Raw genomic sequence first — 13,197 nt, 5'->3', positions numbered from 1 at the left:
TGCACCTGGGTTTGGAATCATGGGTCTTGAAGATTTAAGATTGGAGAGACCAGGTTAAAGGTTGCTGAAGAAGAGCCACCACACTGTCAAGAGAATGGGACTCCCCTTTATGCTATGGACCATGTGTTCTTAGTTCTACGTAAACAACTCCCCTATATAAGCCAGTGGTTGAGGTTGGTCTGGAGGGTGACTCTTTTTGGCTTCGAATCCTCTCACAGGCAAACTGCGGTGTCTGAGATGATGTACTTGTACCAAAATGACGAGATAATTCTGAGAAAACTCTGTTGCTGAGGTGAAAATCCCAAGAGATCGGCAGTTTCAGAACTATTCAAATTAGCCTGCCATGCACCAACAGTCAGGCCAGAATCATGATATCACATTGTTCCCCGTTCTGATGTTTGAGGTGAACAGCTGACCAATGCTTTATACCAGGGGTGTCCAATCCTGGTCCTCGAGGGCCACAGTCCTGCAAGTTTTAGATGTTTCCTTCTTCCAACACACCTGATTCAATGATCAGTTCATCATCAAGCTCTGCAGAAGCCTGATAACGATCCTGATCATTTGAATCAGATGTGTTGGAAGCGGGAAACATCTAAAACATGCAGGACTGTGGCCCTCGACGACTAGGATTGGACACCCCTGCTTTATACACTGCCCTGCTGCCACGTGATTGGCTAATAGGATAGTTTCATGAATAAGCAGGAGTATAAAGTGCTCCCTTATTAGTGAGCAAAATGTACCTTTTTAACTCAACCATATTTTCTGTCTCCTGTGCTTGCAGGACACCATCAGACCAATCTAGTGATTAGTGCTCATCATGTGAGAGGCGAGCGTTTGTTGGAGGCGCACCTGAGGACGTGTCGACTGGGTCAGTGTGTCCAGCATTCGCTCCACGATGACATCGTGCCAAATCAGCGCCAGCCCTCCGTGATACTGCACGGCGGCGGGGATCACCCATCTGTAGAGAGCGTACAGGAGAGCTGCTCCACCGGTGCAACTGTAAAGAAGAGTCAGCCACATCCTGCAACCAAGACAGACGCACTCAGTGTAGTGTGTGGTGCTGCATTTATGGAAAAGAGGCTGTGATAAATGAACCACAGACACAGTGCAATAACAACACATCTGCATGAGATAAATGAAAGCTCTCATGTCTCCCCTCAGCCTCCCTCTCCCTTTGTGTAGAGCTAATGAGATGGGTGTTTACTATGCAGCGTACAGTGCTGATACCGCTCCTATTCTCACTATCAGCCACTGATGCTGCCATGTCCACGCCGCACACCCACACACAACTCAATATGATGATATCACTGTAGGATATCATTTAATATCTTCTGCAATAACACCGCCACAACACACAACACGGCGCTTTGTGTGCAGCTTTCCCACTCTCAGGAGCAATTACTCTGTGAAGATATCTCGAGCACAGATGAAATGAGGGAGAATAGAGCAGAAAAAGAGGAGAAAAGCACAGCCTGAATCCTAAACAAGAGCTCCTTCTGTGGGAAAGCAGTGAAGAGCATGGCTGGAAACGACTCCACCTTGCACTAATAATGCAACTGTGAAAGACCAATGGTGGTTGAGGTAATTCCTTGTGATCTGGAGTTTGAGTTGCATGGCAACTGGCTGGAGGTTAAGAGCTGTGTCACAAAAGCCAGAGCACTGGGATTTTAACCTTTCCTTTAGCTTCTTCCTAAGAAACAACAACAGATCCAGTAACTGGAAATGCAGAATAGTCTTGGCATGGCTGCATAAACACACACACTTACATCTTTTACCATTATGTAGACACACAGCAGCACAACACCAAGTCACATGTTGTGCATACTGAACTCAATCGCAGGTCAATTTACATCATAAAAAGTTCTCCAATAAGAGCACAGAAAGGACAATAAGACTGTTTAAGGTTATCAACATATGAAAAACCTGTTTGTTATTGAAGATTTAATGCAGCCTTTGTTGCAAAAAAAAAAAAAAGCCACAACTGGAGCATCACTGCATACTCAGTTTAAATCTTATCTTTGTTCTTCCTCAGTTTGACAAGAGCACACTCTGCAGTCCAAGGCAGGATTTAAAACCAGGCTGAGCTGTGATCCCCTTTTAGCAGCACAGGAGCAAAGTCTTCTCTGGAATAATACAATCAGCTTATGCATTCTTAGAGGATGTCTCATTAAAATCAAACAGAAAATAAGACTTACATGTGCAGATGTTTGCTTCCTGTCCTCCTGTTCTCACCGCCTCTCGCTGCTGGATGAAAATCTGTGAGTTTTTCTAACAGCCGGACATATGCCTATATGAGTCTAACTCCTCCCTCCTCTTCTTTCCATCCCCCTACTCAGAGCTGAGCTGAATGTGAGCATGCAAGGAATGTCCAACAGACCTAATCTCAACGGTCCACGCACACACAAACAGCGACACACAGAGGGAGTGATTCCTGTTTGGCATTTAATGGTTTATTAGGGTTAAATCTGAATTCTCCTGCAGCCACTGATGTTCATTATTTCCTATTTCTGCTGATATTTTAGAGAGCAATTCCAACATCTAAGAACCTCATTTCCATTTTGATAACATTTTCACCTTTATCTTCAAAAGCAAAATGTCACAGATTGATGTTTTTTTGTTTTTTTTTTTAAATCCTGTAGTGACCATCACAGTAACCCTTCAGGTTGACACATGAGCTGTCCGTCGCCTCAGACTGGTTCACAGCTACCTTTAGACACAAATGGAGCTTGATTTATTTGTCATAGGAATAAAAATAAAATGCAATCTTATGTCCGCTTATTGAAATTCGCAAACTTCGTAATCTTGTTTGGAGGCACTTTTTCAGTAAGACAAAGCCTGTCTTTGGTCGTTGCTGTGCCTGAATTAAACAGCCATTCAAACAATGAAAGACCAAGGAACAAACCGAAGTGGGAAAAGGCTCCTGGTCAGGCAAATAAATATTAATGAGAGCTGTACTCATGATGCCAGCACCAGACTACTCCCACAGCTGACCAAGTCCCATGTCGCAGAGATAATCCACAGCACTGATTTAGAGTCAGCGTGTCTAGGAGGTGATCCAGGGGTGGTTCAGACACTCGGCAGCTGTGGCTCTTTTCTCTGGCAGAAGCTCCAACATGGTCAAAAGAAACGAGCTGAACTGGGCAGCTTCCTCTCGCGGCCACTCGTACTTATCCAGCAGGATCTCAAACAGGCTCCATGATTTCAGCCGTGAGATGTGTCGCAGTTGTCCTGGAGAAAAGAAAAAGGTCGACTGATGCAGCAGGTTGCCTTTATGGGTGAGAGGGCTTTTTAATGAAATATAAGCACAGTGTAATAATAAACGACACTGAGGAATTACTCTATGTGACTTTACCTTTACGGCTGAAGAATCGTTTGGAGTTTCTCCCTGAGAGGGCAAACTGGGATGGAAGAGGTCCCAGCAGCTCAATGATGTGGGCGATGTGATCTGAGACAACATGGGCAGATCCTGTGTTGTAAGTACATTAATTAAAATCCAGGATAAAAAGGGCTTTGCTGTAAACAACACAAACCTTCCTCCCGGGAAAATGTGGCTCCTGCCTGAGGGTCGAACAAGTAGTCTCCAGTGGCCAGCTCAAAGGCCTGGGTACGCACAAAGTGACAAACATAAAACTGGTTGCCACGCATCTATAAATGGCACTGCTTGAATGAAAAGTGTTTTTAAAAGGAGAGACGCAGAATAGTTTTGTCAGAACTACACATCTATGCGGGAGCTCGGCTCACCATGCAGGCAGTGCTCCAGATGTCAGCTGGTGTGTTGTAGTCGGCACCAATCAGGACCTCCACAGAGCGGTACTGACACGTCTGGATGTCTTCAGTGAAGTGCTTGTGCTGAGAAAGATTAGATATGACAAAACTTTATTAATCCCAGAGGAAATTCTGTTGGCAGATATTGCTCAAAAAACACGAAATTACATAAAATAAGAAGTGCAGCGCCTAAAAAGTAGAAAAGCAATACGCTGTAAGTATGATACAATACTGAAATAAGTAAGTTAAAGCAAGGCGAGAAAACTGAAAAGTAATGCTGGCAATTACTAGTAATATTGCACATCATAATGAAATATTGCACCTGAAAAATTAGATGAAAAGGAAAATGAATGACTGTTGTAACTCAAAGAGAATCCAACAGTTTTGTTGGGTTTCTCTCTGTAATTTTGTAAAGTCGTCACCAAACTATGTGATGTGCATTTAGATGACATATGTTGTGAATGCCCTGTCCGGGGTGTCCCCTGCCTTTGCCCTTAGTCAGCTGAGATAAGCTCCAGCACCCCCACGACCCCAGTGAGGATTAAGCGGTGTATAGATAATGGATGGATGGGTGGATTATTTAGGGGCTACAAGGTGGTGGTTAGCACCGTTGCCTCGTAGCAAGAAGTTCGGCAGTTTGCATCCCGGTGAGGACACCCAGGATCTTTCTGCGTGGAGTTTGCATGTTCTCCCCGTGCAGCGTGGGTTCTCTTCGGGTTCTCCGGGTTCCTCTCACAAGTCCAAAAACATGTTGAGGTTAATTGGTGATTCTAAATTGTCCGTAGGTGTGAATGTGAGTGTGCTTGGTTGTCTGTCTCTAAGTGTAGCCCTGTGATAGACTGGTGACCTGTCCAGGGTGTCCCCTGCCTTCGCCCTGAGTCAGCTGGGATAGACTCCAGCCCCCCACGACCCTAATGAGGATTAAGCGGTGTATAGATAATGGATGGATGTTGTAAATCACTGCTATATGAATTACAAAATTACAGACTTTTTACACGGTACACATATGATTGTTTGAGCCACAGCTACATTATTATCTTAATAATTAGTATACATAGTACACAGCCTTTAATGACTGCATAACTTAGCTGATTAAAATATATTTCCAAGAACAAGACTAAAAGTCTGCAGCCATGCTCAGGCCGCCTCTGGTGTGTTGAGCTTCATGCAAATGTTGGTTTGCCAACAAGCTTGCAAACAGCAATGCTTTCATATTAACCTGTTTCATTATCTTGGCTTAGCATATTAGCAAACAGGTCTGTTATTTAGTCATAAATTAATAATGTTAGATGGTCATCAAAGTTATTACATTTCTGAGGAGTTACTAATTGCATGGCGATAGCTGTGAAGTAATTCAGTCTGGGCCACTTTAGAAATCCCCGGAGCCAGGCTGCTGGCTGTAATGGTTCTAAGTGGGACATATTATGCTCATATGCGGCTCTGTAGTTTTATTCTGGTACTCCAATGAAGTCGCTTTGCATGATTCACAGTTTTTAAAAACAATCCTTATTTGTCTCATAGCACCCTGTTATGCAGCCCCTTCATTTAGCATTTGGCTCTTTACGGATGTCCTCCATAAAAACCTGCTGTCTTCTGACTGTTAGCATTCACTGCAGTGTGGAAGTTCTATCAGCAAACTGTATGTGACTAGCATATTTCCTTGTACTTGATTGGAAATTGCAGCTTCTCTCAGCCAATTTCCAGCTCGAATCCAATCTAGAATATGAGCAGATGTGTTGGCCAACGAAGATTACAGCAGGACATCTCTGTTTGGTAAACATTACACTCATTACCTGCTTACTGTGTGTTGCGACAATGGATTTAGTCTCTCCATCACATGCATTATAAAAAGAAAATTGATGTGTACGAGAGGGGAAATGAACTGAAATTCTGACTGAAGTGGAAAACGTCAGGAAATATTAAATAGAACAACAGAAAATAGGCTGTTTTTTCTAGAATGTGTACATAATATGTAGATCTGTGAACTGCACACTGAATTAAAGAAACAAAACAGAAATCCGCCATGACTTGACATCACCTTGTTGCAAAACTAGAAAAGCTCTGGAAACCTGGTGTTGGGAGCAGTCTGAAGCCTACACAAGCTTCCGGCTCACGGGAATTACTCCTACAATCATGTGGCTGTTTGAAACTTTTGTCCTGTTTAATATTAACATCAAATATCAAAACATCATGACAGAAAACTAGAAAAGCACGAAAGGGCCCTTTTAAAATGTCTCTCTGGCATCAGTGAGCGTAACATCTTTGTCTCATTTTTTTCTGACAAATCAAGTGCAAAGCCAAACAAGTATGACTGGGTGATGTATTGCATAACATTATACCAAACATGTCTCTCAGCAGCATCTCATATTGGCCCACACAGTCCTGTCTCTTGTCACTGGAAGCATATGGCAGCTGTGTGTTTCTAACTGGAGGAGCTATCATACTGCACACCTGTCGCACTGAGCTGTGTAAATATGCAGGAAGCATTTATACACTAAACATGAGGCTATGTATAAAACCCTTTGCTTCAAAGTTCTGACAATGTGTGATGTAAAGGCAACATTGCAATTTCTTCCTCTCATTTAGGACATATTTTTCACAATAAGCTCCAAGCATTCCCCACTAAACACATTTTTTTGCATTTGTGTTTTTTGCTGCATGCTTTTTCATCACAGAACTCAGATAATATTCACTCATATCATTCATTTGATGCTGTTATTTCCAAAGCAGTGTTTCTGTATTTGGTTGCCAGATCCATAAAAGTGAACAGAGACAGAAATCCAAAGCACAGACGGCACAGACCATTGAGCAAAATTTGACAGCATAATACATTTAAATGTTATAATTGTCTGATTTGTGATTCAACTATGTCCAAATTTCAACTGAAAATGATTCTACCATCAAGGTAAATTATGTATAATGTGGGATTATTGAGTCACCGAAGACTTTCTTCTAGTTGAAGATGAAAGTATTCAGTTGTAATTTTAGAATTTTTCAGGTTTAGTTTTGCTTGTTGACTCACCACCCAGCAGGCGTTTCCCAGGTCAGCAATCTTTATGAGGATTTTGTCAGCATTCTGAGGCTTCAGCAGGTCCAGAAGTCCATCTGAGTCACTGACGCCTAAAATGCATTAATAGAATTTAACAGCTTAAAGGATCAGACTCAGGTAAGCTTTAGCGCAGTTATGGTTGAGGTCACATATTGGCTTATGCAAATAAATCAACCAACGTAGAGATTTGTGCCAAAATGTAAGCAATAATAAGTGATAGCATCAAAGTTTAAAAACAAAATCCCGAGACTGACCACGAGGAGAGGACGGGGAAGATGGAGGAGGCTGTTTGTCTGCAGTCGGATGTAATATTCTGGAGCCGGAGACAGGAGCATCTGTGGTGAGGTGTAACCACGAGCAGATGGAGGCTCTGTGGCTGCGTGGATCTGAGTCCACTCCGTCTTCCCACAGCAGAGTCTGTCTCCTTAACTTGAGGTTGGGGCCTGTGAGCTTGGAGTGACAAGTGGAGCTTTGGGTGGTGGAGGTAGCAGCGACATCGGACGACAACGTGTTGGGTTTGTCTCGTTTGTGGTCAGATGCACTCTCCTGTGCTCGTCGACTTCTGTCTTTCCTCGTCAGGCGCTTAATTGGACTCTTGGGGACCTTGCTGGACTGCAGGGGACAGTCACAGTGAGCATGGAATAAGTAAAATAATCTGAAATCTGTGAATCATCACATCTTCATGCCTGTTTTGGAAGTGCAGTAAATCATGCAAAAATAATGATATGAAGAGTTCATTTGCAAAAACAGATCACTTAATCTTCACAAACCTTCAGAAAATCCACTTTTCCATCGTCTACCTGAGACAATATCAATCAAACTTAAGCTATCTCTATTTTTGTCATTTCTACAGTGTCAGATCCACTCAACTTCAGTTTGATTGATATTATCTCAAACAACAAAAAATACGTTTTCTGAAAATCTCCAAAAATGGAGTTATCTGTTATTGCAAATGAACTCTTCATATATTGAAAATGTTTGTCTATATGGTATTTCATTATTACTTTATTTGAAATTGTGACCAATCACAATGAAAGCATTTAGCATTACTTCAGTTTATATACAGTATCTATAATAGTAAATCCTGGCATTTTGAAGTTGCCCTGCATACAGGGGCAGGTTGCTAACAACAAACTATAATGAAACGACAGCAGCAGCTGTTGGAAGGACATCAAAATCCACAGCTGTGTCCTCTTACACAGACCTGAGGCAAGCAGACACTCGACTTAAGAGTGCAGCAAAGAGGAGCGTGACAATATGAAAAATATAACGCCGTTTTGTTTCAGTGCTTCTTGCTGCTTACAGCAAGATGTCTGCTTTGATATATAGGAGCTGTCCCCTAATAAATACACAGTAACCAGCTTTCCACTTGCAGAGAGGAGCCAGACATGCTCTTATATGAAAAATAAAGCACATTAACTTTGTGCTGCAAACTCCTCAATGCTGTTCACGGATCCACTGCCTCTTTAGGATGTGATATGATGAGGAAAGCATGAAGAATGACTTGAGCAGACAGTTGTTTTGGTGTAAATACAAGATTTCCATTTCCTTACAGATCCCTATTAAAGCAATATGAGTGCCCTACAATAACTGATGATGTACTGTAGATCCTGTAAATACAAACATGTATAGTTTTTGACTCAGTTAAAAAAACAAAAACACCTAGCATCAAATAATACCAGACTGTGTCACCTTATTGATGTGGTGGCTACAAAAACCATTAACAAGAATGACATCATACTGCTGGTAATAATACAGACTACTTAATGAATAGGTTTAGGAATAAAATCCTTCCTTCTTAAGCATCAGACTATTCACATGGATCACAGTTATATCAAACATGTCAGCAGAAATGTCAATATAGCGTGTGTTTACTGAAACCAAGTGTTTCACATGCTGTCTTCCAAGCTGTAGGTGTGGTCAAGATGCAATTTAGAGCAGCAGTGTGAAAGCAGAGCATCCATCTTACCCACTCCCCAAGAGTGTGGAAAACCCCAGTCAGCTTCCCCAATAAGCTGGACAAACTCTGAGGAAATAATATGAGAAATGCAACAGTCATGATGAAGTCGTAGCAGAATACAAACTACTAATAACATAATTAATAATAATGCATTTTAGGTTGCACACCTGTTTTTCTCTGGAGCTTGTGTTCCCTGGCAGGAGGTGAAAACATCAGCAGAGAATGTGAAATATGAAAAATGTAGCAGCGGTTTTCTTGCATTTAATCAAGACCACATACATCAGACCTCCATCAATGATTCCTGTGACACCTTTATAGTTTAACCTAGACAGACGTATCAGTATAAAACCGCTGTGATTGCTAACGTAGCGCCACTAACCTGAGGAGCTGGTGAAGGGAGGCGACACAGGCATCTGCCACAGTTTGGTGTCGGCCGCCAGCTTCTGAATATAAACCTCGTCCACTCTCAGAAGGATGTTTTCTGGCTTGATGTCTGTGTGGATAATCTTGCATTTAGTATGCAAGTAATCTAAACCCTGCAGAACCTGCGATAAGGAACGAAAAGTGAGTCACCGTCATCGCACCTCAAGGAGCAAAAAATAGAAGATAATCTGGTCACAGAAACACCTCAGTCAGGAGTCAAAGACCAGGGGGATGGTTTAACATGTAGGAATAAAGGTCAGCACCTGTCTGAGGATGCTCTTAACGCAGGGCAGAGGGAGGCCTGTGTAGTTGGACTTGATGATCCACCTCAGCATCTGGTGGCCCAGAACCTCCAGGACCATGCACACATCTGGTGAGGAGTTAAGGATTTCATACTGTAGCTTGAGTGTTTAGGTTTTCTTGGGTATTAGGAGAAGGCCAAAATACATTTACAGTCCCATCACAGTGGTACTTGATGGGTTGGGCAGGACCACGAACTGTAAATAAAAGATCAGATGCAGCCTCTGGAACATTTTCCTCACTTTTCAGATTCAGTAGCTTAAATCTGCATTTTCACCAACAGCCAGCAGGGGGCGCCTCCTTGTATTGTAAAAAGAAGTCTGATTGTATAGAAGTATATGAAAATATTTCCCTACTTCTCACTTGATTTGTTCCCTTAGTAGATATTTTCCTACTGGATTTCTGATCTCTATTGCCAGTTTCAGGTCTTCTTCAGTAGACCAGGGTGTTCATTTTATAAATTATTGTTCCATTTAGAGGAAAATAGACAATAAGCAGGCTATACTTTAGGGCGTAGCTACCTTGTTGTCGGTGGTAGTATCCTATACTTAGACAAACTTGTAAACAGAAGAATTAAAGAGCAATACATCACAGAAAAGTCGTCCCTGATCCACAGGTAAAGGATACGCTCTCCATTCACTCCAGAGATCCTGAAATCATCAATGAGATGCACAATTCTCTCACGTTTAGGATCTTTGGGATCGTTTTCCCTTACCTGGAGGGCATATATTAAAGAATATTGTAAAATCAACAACACCTGACTTCATAACATGCTGACTTTTTGATTTAATGAAAATACTTTAAGCAGCAGTGATGGAGCAGTATTGGTGACTGTATAAAGATAACAGTGAATGGGCTACATTTTGCATTTCATACCAGCACACAAAGCCAACACTTTAGCCAGCTCTGTAATAGTGTGTGCGGTACTTTAAAATGATTCAAATCTACTTAAGCTGACATCTAAAAGGAAAAGCCACGTGGTCACACTGACACATTTCAGAAGTTTGATCTCATCCAGTGCCGTCTCTGTGAATGTTTCAGCACTCTTCACCACCTTCAGAGCCACAAAATGCCTCTTCCTGCATGCAAACATTTATGAGTTAGGTTTCGATTTTTATCATGTATTATGACTATATTAGGTTGTTAAGCTATAAATGAGTAGTGAGAAGGTCAGAAATGTACTTACACCATATCCCAGCAGAGCCACACAGTAGAGAAGTGACCCCATCCTAACTTTTTGACCACTTGGTAATGATCGACGAAAATGTCTCCAATCTCCACGGGGTAATAACCACCTGCAATCCAACATATATCAGACATAAACTGATCTCAACCTTGAGTTCGATCTTGCTATCGGGGTCCGGCCTACCTATGCCGTAGTCGGCGGGATTCTCCTGTTGCTCATCATAAGACACCAGAGGCTCAGGTGACTGAGTATGATTCTGTACAGCTGGAGGGCAGTGGAGCTGCTTGCTGGGTTTGGGACTTCCTGTTGTGTCCGGTGTGGGTTGGGAGTCGGGTTTGGCGGGTGGATCAGAGGAGCTGGTTGGAAGCAAAGCCAATATAGCTGCAGCATATGATGACGACATGTTTAACCGGAGCCAGACGAGCACAGCTGAAGATGAGCCAAGATGACACCGGGGAGAAAGCTGCAACAAAAAATACATTTGCATACGTTCAAAAACTGAAGGTGTGGAATCACGCCTGCATCTCTGTCTTGGGCAGTTTGTCTGTGCTTTTCGCTACTGGTTGCAGGAGTGTGTTACTTTGCAATGACATTTTAAAAGAGCCAGCAAATGTGTAGGTTTATTTTTAGCTGGATGGATGGCATGTCAACGTAAATAGCTCCTGACACTCACCGGCCCAGCTGCAACTGAACTTGCACGGACTGTTGCAATGTGGGAGCCGCAGTTGTAAACAGGAACGCCTGGCAATTCTAATTAACTCTTGCTTTCTCACATCTGGGTAGAACAGTTATTTTGTCGAGACAGTTAAGTGATTAAAACCATGAAGCCTAGACTACTCCACTGTACTCAATAACTGGTAAGATTAGATTTGTGTGGCCGTACATTTTAGTAATGGAAGTGTCAAAAGGTATTGATGTCTACCAGAGATAAAGTCATCTGACATCAAATTTAAAATAAAATAAAATAAAATAGAAACATGACAAGTACTTCTTCAAAATAAAAGCTGAACATTTTTAGCTGTACTACATGAGTTTTGGCTAAGAGTCTAATCTTGTTAAATATTTGGGTCACTCCATATAAGATCAACCAAACAACAAAGTTCTCACTTGATCCTCATCAGAATCAGCTGTTTAAAAATAAAAAATAAAAAAAATACAATATACAACATACAATAACTTAATTATATTGAATAAAGCCATGCAAAACTTTACCTTTGCCAACATTAAAAGCTTATTTTGACAGAGGGAATCATGGTTGTAAGATGGTATCGAAATGTAGGTAAAAATGAGACCCTGCATTTTCTACAACTTGTTTTGAACAAACACTTATCCCACATGGTGATATGCCCCATGTGATCCCAATGCTTGTTTGTACTACTTGACGCCACAGACAACAAACTGGTGCAGTTGTGCTACTGAAACTGTGATATATGTAATATGATTTTTATTGTGAAGGTTGGTTACAGAAAAACAAACCTAAACAAAACGTGATTTTGGCTTTAGATTCTGACACCTGGAATAGACGTAAAATTAATTTGGCTACATTTTTTTAACAGATGTGTTTTTAGCATGTGTTTATCTCCTGTACTTATCATGGGGGCTAAATAAAAGCTGGAAATACATTTTTCGATTTCTAGGGTCTTTAACTCAGAAAATATTCATGCTGTATAAATACAATGTTGCATGGTTTCACAGAAAACGCTAAATTTATTGTAGACAGTAAATCAGGTGATTCTGGGGGAGTCAGGTTGGAGGCGCTGAGTATTATTTATATGATAAACTGAGAAGAAATAGCCGTTAGCTTGTTAATCATGACTGGACATGCTGTAAAATAAATAACTATGCTCATGCTGGCATGTTTAGCTTTTTTTCCCCATGAACAATTTACTTAATAAATATTTAAACCTTGTATTCTATCTTTTAGCTTTTATTAATACCATGACTGGTGAAAGTAGGTTTAAAGAGACAGAGACAGGCCTTTCTCACAGCCCAGTGCTGCACACCGAGCTCAACATTCAACTTTCCTCCACAGTGCCTGTTAGTTATATCAGCTTGTATTTCTTGTTTTACAGAATACTAGTTGCCAGTTCTTCAGTAACTCCTGTAACTTTAAGCACAGCTTTACTGAGTGTTTCTGCAGGAGTTCATTCTAGTGCCAGACTAAAACAGTGCACCCAGTAGCTGGTCTTAACAAAACAGAAAGTCAGTCAGACTTTTTTTTTTTTTGGCTTGAAATAAACAGCGAACAACATCCGAGGAGCAGCCCACTCACCCTTCAGTGCGAAGTATCCAGTTTTAATGTTTGTTACGCGGGAAATAGGCCGAGCCTGGCACAAGGACAGCAGAGTGTGAGCCTGCGTGCCCTGCTCCTCAACCTCAGTGACTGACCAGCACTGAGCTCCAGGAATAGCTGCTGCTGCTGCTGCTGCTGCACACTGTTTCTAACTGCATTTATCACCATGTAGCTCCCACTTCTATTTACAGAGGGGGTAAGGAGGTCACTCCCTCATTTAT

The 13,197-nt window shown here is 41.7% G+C and overlaps 2 protein-coding genes across 2 annotated transcripts in view; both read right to left on the bottom strand.

Annotated features, from left to right (window-relative positions):
- The window catches only part of comtb (catechol-O-methyltransferase b), a 20,972-nt gene extending 19,952 nt beyond the window's left edge, over positions 1-1,020 (bottom strand). The window contains exon 1 of the mRNA XM_008293482.1: positions 850-1,020. Coding sequence (XP_008291704.1) covers positions 850-1,020 — 171 coding nt within the window. The remainder of the gene's footprint in view (positions 1-849) is intronic.
- A 1,405-nt stretch (positions 1,021-2,425) lies between these two features.
- On the bottom strand, positions 2,426-13,089 carry LOC103365909 (SRSF protein kinase 3-like). Its single transcript, XM_008293481.1, has 15 exons — positions 12,956-13,089; positions 10,867-11,146; positions 10,684-10,792; positions 10,489-10,576; positions 10,125-10,212; positions 9,461-9,567; positions 9,154-9,319; positions 8,942-8,967; positions 8,784-8,840; positions 7,069-7,426; positions 6,788-6,885; positions 3,742-3,849; positions 3,531-3,600; positions 3,353-3,445; positions 2,426-3,228 (listed from the first exon to the last, which is right to left on the bottom strand). Exons 2-15 carry the CDS (start codon positions 11,084-11,086, stop codon positions 3,044-3,046), a joined length of 1,773 nt encoding a protein of 590 aa, XP_008291703.1. The 5' UTR covers positions 11,087-11,146; positions 12,956-13,089; the 3' UTR covers positions 2,426-3,043.
- Positions 13,090-13,197: the final 108 nt, after the last annotated feature.

The sequence above is a fragment of the Stegastes partitus genome, unplaced genomic scaffold (assembly GCF_000690725.1).
Source record: "Stegastes partitus isolate 25-593 unplaced genomic scaffold, Stegastes_partitus-1.0.2 Scaffold888, whole genome shotgun sequence".
NCBI classification, from domain to species: Eukaryota; Metazoa; Chordata; class Actinopteri; family Pomacentridae; genus Stegastes; species Stegastes partitus.
The sequence above is the reverse complement of the archived record's forward strand: the minus strand, read 5'-3'. Positions and strand labels throughout refer to the sequence as shown.